This window comes from Ctenopharyngodon idella, chromosome 11, assembly GCF_019924925.1.
Source record: "Ctenopharyngodon idella isolate HZGC_01 chromosome 11, HZGC01, whole genome shotgun sequence".
Taxonomy (NCBI): Eukaryota; Metazoa; Chordata; class Actinopteri; order Cypriniformes; family Xenocyprididae; genus Ctenopharyngodon; species Ctenopharyngodon idella.
Window position 1 is genome coordinate 8,275,590 of NC_067230.1, and position 16,200 is coordinate 8,291,789.

General features: G+C 35.7%; 1 protein-coding gene across 7 annotated transcripts in view; it reads right to left on the reverse strand.

Annotated features, from left to right (window-relative positions):
• Positions 1–16,200, reverse strand: part of srgap2 (SLIT-ROBO Rho GTPase activating protein 2) — a 97,979-nt gene that overhangs the window by 41,384 nt on the left and 40,395 nt on the right. For 6 of the 7 annotated variants that reach the window (XM_051913121.1, XM_051913120.1, XM_051913124.1 and 3 more), the window contains one exon: positions 7,637–7,829. In XM_051913121.1, the coding sequence (XP_051769081.1) occupies positions 7,637–7,829 (193 nt within the window). Of the gene's footprint in view, positions 1–7,636; positions 7,830–9,737; positions 9,895–16,200 lie in introns of those variants that run through there. The other variant, XM_051913123.1, reaches the window with a different exon arrangement.

A 16,200-nucleotide genomic window follows, 5' to 3' on the forward strand; every position in this document is an offset into this window, starting at 1 on the left:
TTATGGTGCCCAAGTGCTCAGATATATGCTATTAATGAGCACTGACCCTCTAATATCTCCAATTACTACTGTAAATAATACTGTACTTTATATCATCAGCTTTACATTTCAGCCTAACATTAGCTCTGTTCAAAACCCTGTCATTATTGTTAATATATATGTAAGAAATGTCATTTATATGTTCATTATTCTTTATTCAACATTTTTTACTTTTAAAGTGGGGCGTCACAAAAATAAATGCTAACCGCTGCACAAGTCATTAGCTTAGCAACACGCTAAACTCAAACTCTATTGGAATATTGCCCAAGCATCAGGCAAGTTTTTATTTTGTTAAGATGGTTCCTTAGAAAAAGGTAGCTGACTACATAGATAGATAGCAGTGCAGCTCACTTTTTGAACAGAGCTACTTATTAATAAAAAGTGGTACATGGGTAACAATCCAACTCTAAATGCAGCTAAACAATTTTAGGTGTGCACACCACTCTTACCAATAACTTTTCTTTTTACAAACTTTCCCAGACACCCTTTTCCCCCATCCGAACAACAGCGGTTAATAACTGTAGCAGAAATAATTGCATTTGGATGTTTGAAGGCTACGGCTGAGGTAAAGAGTGGAATGAGATCTTGATGTTGCTCTGCCAACAATCGCACAACATGTTGGTATAAAGCAACACTTGGGAAACAGGGACGAATGAAACTGGTTCAAGCATGCCATGCAACAAAAAGCAAAGCAAAAAATCAAGGTCTTGCACAACAAGGGTTCAAAGAAGGTAAGTTCCTGATGGTAAACCACTGAGATGTGTGCCAAAATGTGGTGTGAACACCTCCAGTAATTGACACACATGATGAACATGAAAACACAAGAATATACAAACAAAACAAATCTTTAAATCTCTGCAATTCTGAATTGCTTAAAAATTAAAAATACCGAATTGAAACCAACAATCTGATGATTGTTGACTGAAACCGTTGACAGCCCTGAGAAACATCCTAAACACACTAATTTACTTTTTCATATGCAAAGAAGCAAAACACATGCTTAACCATATAAGATGGAGTCCTAGGAGAAACACAATTCCTCTTGGGAAATGTACAAAAGGGATGTTGATGAGATTAGCATGGCCCCTTGGCTGATGGAAAGAGTTCTTAAATGGGCATTCAGATGAGGGAGCTCCGGGTCATTTCTGGAAGGCCATGAAAAAGCTGAGGTCACATGAGCGGAGGAATTGCCCAATTAACAGCAAGGTCATCGCAGACAGAGCCGGTCTTTCACCAAAGGAACACTCCGCAAAGCCAAGAAGGGCTAATTCCTAGGTGACATACATGAGGGACGTGACATGGCGGCATGTAAAGAATTTTATGAGATGAAGAATATGAAGAAATTCTTGACATTTGGACTGATGGGAATTGATCGATGATATCACTACACAAAGCAAAAACAAGAAGTCCTGAATTTGCGCAAGGACTATTAAAGACAATAACTGAAGGAAAACAAACAAAAAATAAATGAATATAATAATTCTAATAATCATTTTATATACACCGTTTTACATACCGCTCAAAAGTTTGAGGTCAGTAAGATTTTTTTTTAAAAGATATTAACACTTTTATTTAGCAAGAATGCATTAAACTGATCAAAAGTGACAGCAAAGACATTTCTAATAATACAAAAGTTATTTCTAATAAATGCTGTTCTTTTGAATTTTCTATTTATCAGAGAATCCTGAAAAAAAAAAAAAAAATTGTTCATGGTTTCCACAAAAATATTAAGAACCTGCTGAAAATCAGCTCTGCCATCACAAGAATAAATTGCATTTTAAACTATATTGAAAAATAGAAAACAGTTATTTTAAATTGGAATATTTCAGAATGTTTTTTACCTACTGTAAACTGTGAAGAGTGTCTGATTCATTCACCCAGTCTCTTTTGGAAGGTACATGGGAAGGTGTTCAGGGGAATTTTTCACTTAAGTGAGAAGTGTTTAACAAGGCCTTGTTTCTGTCAAGACATGACACTGGGAAGACATCAGTCAAGCTAGTCAGAATGAAAAGGAAATGAAACTTGCCCAGCACGCTTTCTCTTACTGTCACACATTTATAAAGTTCAGGCAAACACACCAGACCAGACGGACTCACTTCCTCTAGTCAAACTAACCACAAGCTTCTCACAAATGGTCCAGAAGGTACCATGACAGTGACTGGACACTGCAGAACAGGCAACATTTCGACACTTGTATATGGAAGTCTAATGTGGGCAAAGTTCATTGGCCAAATAAGGGTGTCCAATCACGCTTCTGGAGGGCCACCTTACTGCAAGAATTTCGCTCAAACCCTAAGTAAACAGACCTGAACCAGCTACTCAAGGGCTGTATCTGAAATCGCTATATTCAGGTAGTGCAATATTTGAGGAGAAACAGGGCTTGAAGCTTACATCTTTTCCCAAGGAGAACATGTGCTCACAAGCTGAAATATTCAGGAGCACATTAAAAAAACTTTACAGGTGCAATGAAAATTTATCAAATAATGTATTTCAATCATCAAGCAAAATGATTACATTTATTAGAACACAAAAAGTGCACTAGGTTGTTAAATATTTTAGCTTCAAACTGTATTTTACATGTAAAAACTGTAATAAACAGATTATTGTGCTCATACTAGTAAAATCTATCTATTGAATAGTATGTTTAATGTTCTTAGTCTTTCCTTCCTGTGAACACGATCATCTCCTCCTAATACTAGTTACAGAATAAACATGAATGAACATCTGAAGTGAACGCGATCATCTCTTCCTCTTTAACACTAGTTACAGAATAAACATGAATGAACATCTGAAGTGAACACGATCATCTTTTCCTCTTTAATACTAGTTATAGAATAAACATGAATGAACATCTGAAGGTATGTTGAAAGATACAGTACAACTTACTGAAACATATAATATCTTGTGTAATCGCTCAATCAGTGTTTCAATCTCGTCAATAAAACAGCTTGTAAACACTGTCACATAGCATTTACCTCAGGCAAGTCCACAGCTTGTTAATTCAAAGAAATGAACTCTTTTGCTAAATGTGTACTATATTAGCATAAATATTCATTATGTTTTACTTAACTCGTTAGTGATGTCTTGATTATTTAATGTATGTTTAAATAAATCTGTCATGAAAATGACAGCCACTATGTAAATGATTATATTTCAACAACGAATTGAGCCCGAGACAGACATTTGTATTGGTGTTCCAAACCATACTGGACATTATCGAGTGCACTCATTCAATCACATAATGAACCGCAATAACAATAAATAAGTGTACAACTGATATTCCATGCCATGTGTGTGGACTATATTAGTGGAGTAAGGAATAGTGAATAAGGGTTTAGAGGTGACCGGATACATTCCTTGAAAATTCCAGGCAGGTGTTTTGGATCTGGTTGGATCAGGAAGTTGGCCCTCCAGGTGCAGGACTGGACACCCCTAAGGGACTCTGGAAAGGCACAATAACACTTGTGGTTTCCAAGACATTAGGAAGTGAGGTAACAGCGTATGACGATGTTTTAAAACTTTTGAAATGACGAAATCACTGTTGTCCATCATGTTGTTTTCTCGATCTCTTGAGGGGGAAGAGAAGAGTTGAGAACTGGTTCGTACTGTAATCTTAGATCAGCAGAATAGACCATTAAGCATGTGACACATCACCACTCATCTGTGGCACCAGTGTAACCACCACCCTTCTTATTTGTAATGAGTCCAGACGTTGTGGTCAGTTTCAGTTGCCTCTTTGTATCAACTCAGACCATTTGTAGAAAATCAGGCATGCTAGAAATTAGGTCAGTACCATGGCATGTTATCATTCAAGACCGCGTGTTTCTTAACCATGCTGTCCTTTCATTGCTGAGCGACTCGTCATCGGGCCTCCCGCTGGCTTGCTGAACAAATGACGCACACTTTCATATCACACATAGAGGAGCCTTTTAACCTTTGACTGGTAGAACGGAAGGCACTGAGCTGAACTCTCCCTGTAAGAACATATGCAGTATATCAGGGTTCTCCAAACGATCCCGATAGATGCCCCTTAGTTTGTAGGTCAGGGCCTCACCGACAGCTACGTTCTTCTGGTGGAGCGGGGCCAGAAAATACCTCACATTCCATCGTGGCATCATCGTCCCAGATGTTGCCTTCGCCTGTTAAACATGCAGATGTTGGAGCTGGACTCCAGAGGCTCAGGGGACCCATGGAGGGCAGGGAATGATATTTAGACTGGAATGGTATTTAGACTGGATGAGATGACGAGCTGATTAGAAAATCTATCTCAGCGGGGGTCACTAGTATCAGGGCGGAAGGGGTTATTGTACACTTTGTGTAGCGTGGAGTGTTCAGTGAGAAAGATGGTGTAATGCAGGCCCAATGTGGGAGAAAAATGAGGAAGATACAAAAATCAGGAAACAAGAAAAAGAAATGATTTTAAAATGAAGAAACGAGTCTCTTAAGAAATGAGTCTCTCTTTCTCAAGAAATGATTCTTAAGAAAACACAAGAAAAAACATAAGACATTTCTTAAAACATAAGAAAATCATAAAACTGTATTATAAAACAAAGTATTTTCATCATTATTATTATTAGTTTCATCCATCAATTTATCCATATTATTAGTTTATTTAGGATAAATTAAAATGTAGATAATGGTTAAAATATAAAAAAGAATCATTAAATTATACATTTGTTTATTATAAATTTAGATATTGGTTTGAAAAAAAAAAAGTAAAATTATACATTTGTATTATTTAACACTATATTGTTGTTGTTGTTGTTGTTGATTAAAATATTATTAAAATTAAAATTATTAAAAAACTTACAGTATAATTTTTTCTGAATAATTTTCCATAAAATGATTTGTTTATTTTTGATAAATGTAGATAATGGTTTAAATGAAATAATTATTTAAAAAATAAATTATTATTTTTATTTAACAGTAATAGTACAGTAGATTGTTATTTTTAAATAGAATTACTTTATGAATTATTATTAATAATTATTTCATTATTTTTTTCAGTCATTTCTAAATATTTTTTCCATTAAAAATTATATATATATATATATATATATATATATATATATATTATTTTATATTTATATTATATTATTATATTATGTCTATATTATAACATATACTGTTGTTGTCAAAAAATGAAGAATATTGTTATATACATCCACCCCTGAACCTGAACTGAACCTCCCCCAGAGTCTGAGGTACACAGGGCTCTTGTCACCACCATGGCCTGATAAGGCACAGAGCTGACACAGAAAACCACTCTCAAAAAACATGTGTGCAAACTATTGATTATTCTAGTAGCTGTTAGAGAGCCTTATGTTGACTTTCCCATACTTGAAGCCTCCAGCCCTTCAAACCATTATATTGGGAGCAGAGGAGTCAAGTGAAAATACAAAGAGCAAAATAATGTGAAAGACAGAGAGTGAAAAAGGGAAGGAGCAAAGAGAAGCATATGACAAGGTGGGAAATGAAAGAAACAATGAAAGAAAGAAAAAAGTTCAAACACTGGATATCCCCCATGTCAAAACAGTGCCAGGGGCAAAACCGCCAGAAAGAAACTTGTCGAAGTATGTATACTAGATACTGGAAAACAACTCAAATCCAGTCCAACCTAATTACACAGCAAGCACAAAAGGATGACAACGTGTTACCACAAATATGGACCGTTGTGAGTTATAAAAGCACCTTTGATAAATCAAATATTTTGCTTTATAATGGTCAGGAAGCTTGCTGTAGACAAGGGAAAGACATTATTGTTAGCGACATTATCACATGCTTCAATTAACAAGTAGTGCTGTCAATGTTAATGCGGTAACGCATGCGATTAATTTTTTTCCAGTTTAACGCATTAAAAATATTAACGCATCATCCATTTTTTTCTGTCATCCTTTGGCTAGCATTACAATATATGATCAAGCTCTTATTCATGCAAATGCTTTTAAACCATTTAAACGCACCAAAAGAGAAAAAGAGAATGCGCTGTATGTGAATGTCCTGTCACACACACGACGCACAGAAAGACGCGCGCCATCGTGCGCGTGGACGGCGCGCCAGAATCGAGTTCTCTTTCACGCTTGAACGAACAATAACACACACAATAATGCCAAAAATATCAGTTTTGTTGAGTGTCCTCATAAGATCAGCATTGAATGAGTTAAATAAAGTCTTAAAATGAAAGTAAAGAGCTGTGAGAAAGTGAAAGCAGTATTAGTATCAGTGATACTGGCCTTCATTCATAAAAAGATGCCATTAAAGTAATGCCATTTAAAATATACTGTCTTCAGGTTGTTTCTTTATGTTGTTTTAATTTGGAGATTAACTGTGAAATTATTACATTATAAAATATATTAAAAATGTATAAAAACATAAGTGTTTTTAATTGTGATTAATCGCAGAAAAAAAAAAAAAAAAAAAAAAAAAAAAAAAGTGATTAATCGAGTTAATTTTTTAATCGTTTGACAGCACTGTTAACAAGACATCCAGACTACATCCTGATTCTTTCGGCCATAATTCACACATAAGCCAGGGTAGGGAAGTATACTTAAAACTCTGAGGCAGTTGGTCTTTAAGCTCTTCTTTGTTATTCTTTGAGGATGAGGTTACCACATCAACCAGATCAAACTGAATCCAACAGGATCCAAGCATCTAACCACAGAGATCCGTTTAGACAATCATATAACACTGATTAATAGGCTCTTCCGCAGCATATCCTGTCATAACAACTGCAGTGAGACTGCATCATTCTCATGGCTCACTAGTTGGTATCGGGAAATCTTCATTCATTTAATGCCAGGTCTTCAGCATAATTGCCACTTGTCTTTCTACGCAACCAAGCTATAAAAAGCCTGGTAAGCCTGTTCAAAGTCAAGCTCTAAGTATGAAAATGATACCAAGGCCACTCAAAAGACTGTTCTGTTTCACACTAAACAATAAAATAAGCTAATATAGTCAATCAGACAGTATAATATAAACATTTATATCTTGAGTAAGAACATTAATGCTCCACTTTACTTGCTTTTCTTAATGTTACACTAGCTGTTTCATCACAATATGGCATAACACTACAGTATCAGGATCGAATATGGGTCACTGGAGCAGAACCATGGACTTCGAAGAAAATACTTGACTTTATTCCACAATCAAAATCCCCACTGCTATCTAATCAGAGATGTGAGACAAGCCTCTTATATAACAGCAGGGTCTTGTGAAAGCCTCAAAAGACTTACTGTCTTTACATCTGAAGCTGGTTCATCATCATCCTGACAAACAAGGAGACTCTGTTTAAGCCTACACGCTAAAATATGACTGTTATGAGTGGTTACGGAAGATTTTAATGAATTTATCTTGAAAACGCACAAAATGAAGTGTTGACTGAATATCACATGACCCTGGTGAGAGTTTACTCAACAGACTCAACTTTCACTGCAAAACAGCTCTTATGCAATCAGAAATGTGTGTGAGAGAGAGGGGAAAAAAAAGCCTGGATAAACATATTGATTTCAAACTGCGCCCAGGTAATGTCATGAATCACGAGACTACGATTTATCAGCAAAAACAACTTAAATGGAAACACAGCCAAATGTTCTCTTACTTAAATTGAGGGTCCTTTGTGTAGCGCGTCTTGGCCAGGAACCTCTCGGCTAGTTTCTCTAGGTTGCGGGAGTAGTCCATCTCGATCTCTGCCTTCTTGCGGAAGAAGTCCTGCAGGTCCTGCAGGAGCTGCACGCGGATCTCACATTGCTGGTCCAAACACTTAAGCTGCTCCACCAACTGGGCTCGGATCTCTGCCAATCAGAGAAAAAGAAGAAGAAGAAGCAGCAGAGTTATTGCAGTACTTCACACCCTGGTTATGCATTAAGATGCTTAGAATCAATTTTGTAAAACTGATGAAATTTGCATCATCACTATCTACACACTTTGTAAACATTTTTTAGTGTCTTTGAAAGGAGTCTCTTGTGTTCACCAAGGCTGCATATATTTAAACAGTAATATTGTGAAATATTTTTATCATTTACATTAACTGTTTTCTATTTTAATATATTTTATGAATGTATTATGAATAAATTCATTCATAAACATGTATTATATGTTTATGAATGAATTTATTCCTGTAATGGCAAAGCTGGATTTTCAGCAGCCATCACTCCAGTCTTCAGAAATCATTCTAATATGCTAATTTTTGGTGCTCAAGTCAAGAAAACAGTTTTTTTTCTGGAAATTGATACATCTTTTCAGGATTCTTTAATGAAAAGAAAGTTCAAAAGAACGGCATTTATTTGAAATAGGATTTTTTTGGACAAAAGTCTTTACTGTCACTTTAGGTCAATTAAATGCATACTTGCTTAATAAAAGTATACATTTCTTTTAAAAATATTACTGACCCTAAGCTTTTGAATGGTATTGTATTCATGCTCAAATATTAGCAAACAGTGTCAAAAATTAACATTCAGCATGGACCCTATGCGATCATCAGTTGTGACTTGTGTATGTTTTTCCTAAGAGGAAATTTTGCAATCATAAATGCCTTGTTTATGATTGCAAAGGATGCCTCAAGTTGTTTAGTTTTTCTCCAAAACTCCATGTGGAAACACATGTGTGGAATATTCCTCACATTAAGCCACCAAAATAATACCCAAAAATGCATGAACAAAATCATGATGTTTTTGCTGTAATTTGATAACTAAAATCCACTAACGTAATCTTTGTAATGGAGAACATGCATTTCTTTATAAAATGCACACACACAAAAACAGAAATATTTATGACTGGTAAACTCACCCTCTATGGACGTAAACTCATTTTGCACACTGTTTGCAAATGTTGCAAATTCAAAACTTGTTTTTTACCATTACTACGCAATGAAAATTCAATTGAAATGCAAGAAACATGTGCATATTTCATCTGAGACTGCTCACTATATCATCGAAAACATGATCATACTCTGATCCAGGCAGAAAAAAATCCTTCACCCACATTTCACAATCTAGTCTATGCTGCTCTAGCCTAGTTCCTCAAACAAAGTCAAAAATAGCTGGTGGAGAGACAATTCAACCTTCTATGCAAAAAAAAAAAAAAAAAAAAAACTTTTTTTAATGATCTTTTTGATCATCAATCATAAAAAGTAAATTTGGTGCTTTAACACTAAAATGCTTCTCAAGAGACTAGAGAACAATACTTAGGGTCAAGAGATTGCTTTACAGTGGTCCATCATGCACACACACACCTTCAGAGAGTTTATCCAAGCTTATCACTTTTCATTTCCGTTGCATCTCTCTCTGTCTCTCTTTCTCCCTAGCCAACATCCGCCAAGCACTCAAGCATGGCTCCAAATTAATTTACTCCGCTCAATCCCGACAGCCTATTGAAATATTGAATTATGATGTTTACGTGAGCCCTTGGGAACTCTGGATCTATGGATACTTGTCCTGCATACTAAAGCTCCAATTAAAAAACCCTAATACAATACAGCAGAGCCATCTAGTTTTGAAGCAAGTACTGCCATCAAGCAGTTTAACTATTCAAAGCAATGCAGAATCCTTCACCCAAACAGGGAAGACTATAAACAAGCACCTATTTCACCGTTTACAGCTGCGGGATCACATTTCAATTGATGCCAAGTCTTGCGTTAGCTGTCAAACCAGTGTTTCAAGTGACAAAAAAACAAACTGAAAAGGTCCCAGAATCAACAGTACCTTTGCATCTCCTGCTGTAGAGAAATCTGATGACTTTTGCCTCCATATGTTCTAAATTTTCCAGCCCGGAGAAGAGAGGAGACCAGCGGGGTGTGACAGTCCCAGGGCTATGATACCCAGCTGTCCCGACTCTATTGTGCTTTTACGCTGAGAGCACACTTTCACTCTGACATCACACAGAAGTGGGATTTCCACTGCCTCTGTGTCTCAGTCAAGTCAAACACAACAAAGTTCACTCCTGTACATCCTAGGGCTGTAGGATTGGACTTTTCCCACTTCTCATTGTGATGGTTTTTATATGACTATATCACAAGGCAGCCCTTAAGCCCTAGTCTGACATGCCAGCATGTGTCAATACCACTGACACGTGTAATTTTCTACCCTCCGTATAATTTATGACGACGTGAAATGAGTCATTGCCACATCGTAATGCCTCAGCTCTCAAAAGGAGCCCTGTAATTTTAGCAAAAAGGAAATCGTCTCCAAACACGCAGACACAACATGGTCAATCAACCAGTCAGGCCTTCATGGGCTTAATAATTCAATTATGAGCTCATTGCTTCTTTTTTATTGAGATAAATGTAGACACAAAGGAAACCAGGGGTTAATAAAAAAAAATGTATTAATAAAATAAAATAAAATGTAGACACAAAGGAAACCAGGGGTTTCCAAACCAAACCAAACCAAACCAACCAAATAAAATAAAATAAAATAAAATAAAATAAAATAAAATAAAATAAAATAAAATAAAATAAAATAAAATAAAATAAAATAAAATAAAATAAAATAAAATAAAATAAAATAAAATAAAATAAAATAAAATAAACCAGGGGTTTCCAAACCAAACTAAAATAAAATAATAAAATAACAGAATTTAACAGGAATATTGTAATATTTTTTCTACATAATGTTTTGGCAATCATAGGACTGTATCACAATTATTTTACATTTTCAATTTTATTTTTCTAATTTCTATTACATTTTCTATAGCAGTAATTCAACAAATGATAACCAAATAATGGAGAAGAGCATGATAATGTGCATTTCTGGCATTTTAAAGAGTTGATTTAAAGGGATAGTTCACCCAAAAATGAAAATTCTGTCATCATTTACTCACCCTCAGGTTGTTCCAAACTTGTATAATTTTTTTTTGTTATGCTGAACACAAAGGAAGATGTTTTAAAGAATGTGGGAAACTGAACAGTTCTGGAGCACCATTGACTTCCATAGTATTTTTTTTTACTACTATGGAAGTCAATGGTGCCCCAAAGCGGCCTGGTTACAAACTTTCTTCAAAATATCTTCCTTTGTGTTCAACAGAACAAAGACATTTTTACAGGTTTGGAACAACTTGAGGGTGAGTAAATGATGACATAATTTTCATTTTTGGGTGAACTATCCCTTTAAGTGTCTAGATCATGGTGGTGGAGTGATACTAATGTTCTTGTAGCTATGTGTTCATTCATGTCAATGTGTAAACCAAATCCTGTTAACTGCCAAGGCTTTCAGCCCTTAGTTGATTGGTTAGGTGAAGGGCATGAAGCCAACAGGGCTGTGTCAGGCTGGGGAAAGAAACTGAAGAATAGATCTAATGACAGCACATTAAGCAAGGCTGCTGGAAAAGTAAAACAGTCATAAAAGTATAATCTGAACTGTTTGTGCTAAATGCAATACAAGCTAGAACAAGCACCATTACTAATTAACTCAGTATCAGTTTATATAGAGATTTGAGAAGAGCAGTAAACGCCATCATCATCACTGTCCTCAACAGCAGGAAGAGTATAATCTAACGATACTCACAGGGAAACTCAAGTCAGATGTTCTACATTTGTCTCTGGGGCTCATAAAATGTTTCCTAAGCCTGAGAAACACTGTGCTACCAATTCTCTGGCCATCCTGCTGTTCTGCATCTATACAGGAAAATCTGTTAAAATGCCCTGAGTGAAAAGAACAAACATAAACTCAGTAAGAGAAATCCAAAAAGCTAAAAATATTGTACTAAAAAAAAATCTTTTTGGCTCCATATCTACCTCCAGAGGCTAAATGAACACGTTTTGTTGCACACTATAAATTATTAATTAATAAAAAAAACCTTTCCAAGTATAGTATGTCCCTCAAACATTCACTTAGTCCTTGTGCCAAAAACATACTCCACAATATAAATGCTTGAATAGTCACAATACACACTTTTAAAATATAATTTTAAAGCGTAATTTATATAATTGATTTACTATTTAAAAATTATAATGCATAATTTATAATATTAATGCATAAAATATAATAGGCCTACATGTTATATATACTGTATATTATACATTTATAGACTAAATATTAGACTAATCTATAGAATTAGACAATGTATAGACTAAATATATATATTATATTATATATATAATGTAAATATTATATATAATTAATATAGAATATATTAGACAGATAGATAGACAGATAGATAATTCTACACAGTAAATTCAAGAAAAGAGAGTAAGCGGATGTTTTACTTCAACTGCAGGTGCGAAAGTTTAAGAACTTTTTCCCCTCTGAATCAACAAACAAGGACACTTGACCTTGATTCAAGTGACCTGTTTGATTGAGAACAATTACTTGAGCATGTCATAAACATTAAGGTGACAAAAGATTAAATGATCTCAGAGTAATCAGGCAGCAATGACCCCTGCCTCCTTGAGTGTGCATTTGCTGAACAAGCATTATATAATGATCTACTTTCATGGCTACATGGAAGTCTTTGCGACACGGCTGTTGGCGAGCATGCAGCAAAGCACTGGCTGGGACCTTCATTATAAGACAGAACAAAACACAGTGTTGAGTAATACCTACCAGTCCCCAAACAACAATCATCACAGCTACCTGCTGAGATATCTGCTCAGTCAGGGTATTACACAGCCATGCATTATTGATTACACTGCCTCTAACTAAAAGGAAGGGTGGGAGTGAGCAAAACAGATTGACTGACAAGCTGGCACTGGACAAAGGACTGAAAGATAATCTTGGGAAGACAAACACTGCATGCTGATGACATATGGGTCAATGACAATAAGAGAGAACACAATAAATTATCTTTAAAAAACAAATTTAGTTTCTCTTGTCATAAAAGGTCAAAATAGGTTAAAAATGTCTCTATGATGTAATTTCCTTTTTTTTTTTTACTTTAATGCTTTGAAAAACTTTTGTTCATCAAAATGGAATTATAAATTTATTATAAATAATAACAAAAATAATAATAAAATAATCTAATTATGTTTTCATATCATTTTGATATCAGTACAGTACTACACTCACATTTCTGCCTCCCAAAAATATCAAAATGAAGTTATTCAAGTTGTGGCATGAATAACTTGTATTTAAAAAATAAAATTAATAATAGATCTGGACAACAGACAACATGTCATTGACCCATATATTATGAAAAACGCTCTACAAATAATCTGAATTTAATTTATAAGGACTACGGTTTGATGTCCAGTGTAGCCATGTCCATCAGGGGTCTGTAATCTAATGGTGCTGTCTGTTTAAGGCCAAATCAATCCTCCTCCCCTCCTCATCCCAGCTGTCACTTTGTTCATTTCCCTGAGAGCATCTCAGCCGGCTCCCCTAAAAACCCCACCCCAAATCTGTCATATCTCATTACAAGCCCTGGCTAAGGGCTCCAAACTCCAGGCTTGTCGCCAGAGCTTTAAAAGCAAGGAGATAGAAATCAACAGGAGGTAGACGGCAAGACTGCTGTCCTCAAAAACAGAGGCCACGCTTGAAGTTCGTGAACGCTGGGGTGCCATGGTGACTAAGCAGATGAGATTAGTGTTTATAGTGCCACTCTGTAACCTCAACGAGTTCAAGGACAACACTAACAGGGAGCACAAGAGGGGTTAAAAGTGTTGTGCATGTGAAACCAACACACAAACAGCCCAGGAAGTCTTGTTTTGACATTAGTCATCCTCTCACCGTTGGTAAGTAGATGTCTGAGGTATTCACCGGCAGGCAAACACTCTGACGCATTCAGAAAATCATAAATTAAAGACATTTAAGTACACTCCTCCCCTGTGCTCTGCCTCTACCGCAGTTCATATCACTGCAGACAACAAACATCAACAAGTTTCAATCTGTCAGGGAAGATCTGAAAGCATATTTAATTTAAAAGTTTGTCAGCAATTTTCATAAATGGGTTTTAGAAACTTTAAGGGATAGTTCACCTAAAAATTTAAATTGTGTCATCATTTACTCATGTCATTGCCAATGCTTTTTTGTCCATACAGTGAAAGTCATTGGGGTCCAATAGTGTTGTTTTGGACCACATCGACTTTCAATTGTATGGACAAAAAAAAATTTTTTCTTTTGTGTTCCATAAAAGTCGTCTCACAGGTTTGGAACAACATGAGGTGAGTAACGATGTAAGATGACGGTCATTTTTGGGTGATTTTCCACAAAAGAAAAAAATCACTTGGAAAGATAGTCCTGAAAAAACTATTAACCAGACAGAAAAATCTAACTGCATATGTAGAGTTTGATGTCATATCAGCCTTCTCCAACAAACCCACTAGGTGGATTTTCCTTCGGAAAATATCGTAAAAGACGGATTCCAGGAAAAACATGTAGATCAAGCTCTAATGATTAAGAAATGTTAGGCACAGGATGTTGTAATCTCACCCAAACTTTACAGATCACTTTCTTCTCATATGGCTCTAAATATAGTGGCTTGAAGTATTTAGACACTTAATCTACATTTAAAATAAATGATTTTCATTTTCTTAGATGTACAATTTTGATACAAAACAAATAAGTACACTGTAAAAAATTATTTTCATGAATTATCACAACATTTTTTCTTCTGTCAAATCAAATTCAATAATTAATGTGATTCAGATAACAATAATTTGAGTTTCTGTTGATTAAATCAATCCCCTTCATTGTATTAACCCAAATTTTTTATTTCAATGAACTCGAAATTTTAAGCCAACCAGGTAACTTACTTTTAAGTTAAACCAACAATTCTTTTTTTAACAGTGTAGGATTCTGCCAATAAATTATATTAGCGTTTGTATCACAGCTGAGATGTAAAAACACAGCAAGAAAGATACACACATCTGTGCGTTCGTGAAAAAGAGCATTGTGCAGCTCTAAGCTGTGCTATTGTCTCCGTAACTTTTATGGGATACAATAAAAAAAAAAAGAAAAGAAAAAAAAGAAGCAAATCTGAAAGGGACCAGTTGTTTCCAGGAGGCGGGTTGGATAGCGTACACTACTTGCGTCACTGAAGGCAGCTTAAAGGAAACCATCCATTCATCAGAGCAAACAGGAAGCAAAAGGGAGATGACAGGAAGCCAGTTTGTGCAGCCGGCTGTAGAGGGAGAGAGAACGAAGAGCCAGCTCCACAATGCAAGAGGAATTGGTCTAAAACTCTTGGGAGAATGGGACGAACAGCTGGCTAGGATGAGGCCCTGTACCTGAACACCTGAGCTACAGTTTGAGGCCAACTGAGAGCCCAAACTCCAGTGAACATCGAAGAAAAGCACTTCCAGTCACATGTGGCACAGTGCCCCGGGTCCCCATTTTGGTCCATCATTTTATAACATATTTCAGCGGGGTGGACTCTATTAGTTCCAGACATGCCAAACCTAATCCGCAAATGAAAGATGCATTCTTCATTGAAGGAAGGAGAGTACAGGAAATGTGTGAGGGGGGGTGTAGAGATACAATTTCAGGAGAGGTGGAGGGAACGATAAAAATGGAAAGAAGAAAAAATTTGACAGATTTTGCATCACACACACTTACCAACATTTCCCTCACCCTTTTAAAGCCCCCATGGCATCATTTTTGGCTTTTAGGCCTGTTTTTAGGTCTGTTCCATGGTAAAAGAAATCTTTTTTTTAATCTGAGTTTGCATCTCTTTAAGGTTAGAATGAAACAGAAGTTGCAATAGTTCACAATAGGAAAGAAAAGACTATTTACGAGAAAGTGGATTCTTGAACTAAAAAAATCTGGGGGCTGGACTTGATTTTGTTTATCGGATATTGATTGGATTGTTGTCATTTGCTATTGCTGTGATCTCGAATGACAGTGACATGTTGTCCCGCCCTCGCACCATTAAACATGAAAAGAAATGTCGTTGCAAGAGAGGAAATATCATTAAATAGCAACAGAAGTATCATTGCGGCAGTGACACAAACTAAAGCCTACTGACTAAAGCCTATATGTCCTATGCCTACTTTCTGTTTCAATAGGAAATATATCAGCAAAGGGGTAAAAAAAAAAAATAGTGCTTGTTAAGCCAATTCATGGAGTCTTTAAATATTCAAAGAGACATAATGACTGGATACATCAGTGAGATGATGACACAAAATCAGGAAATAGAAAGTAGAATTAAGAGGAGGAAAATTACTCTGATTAGCTTCAAATGAATGAATTCAATGACTGAATGCTACTTCTAGAGCATTATGGGACCATTGTA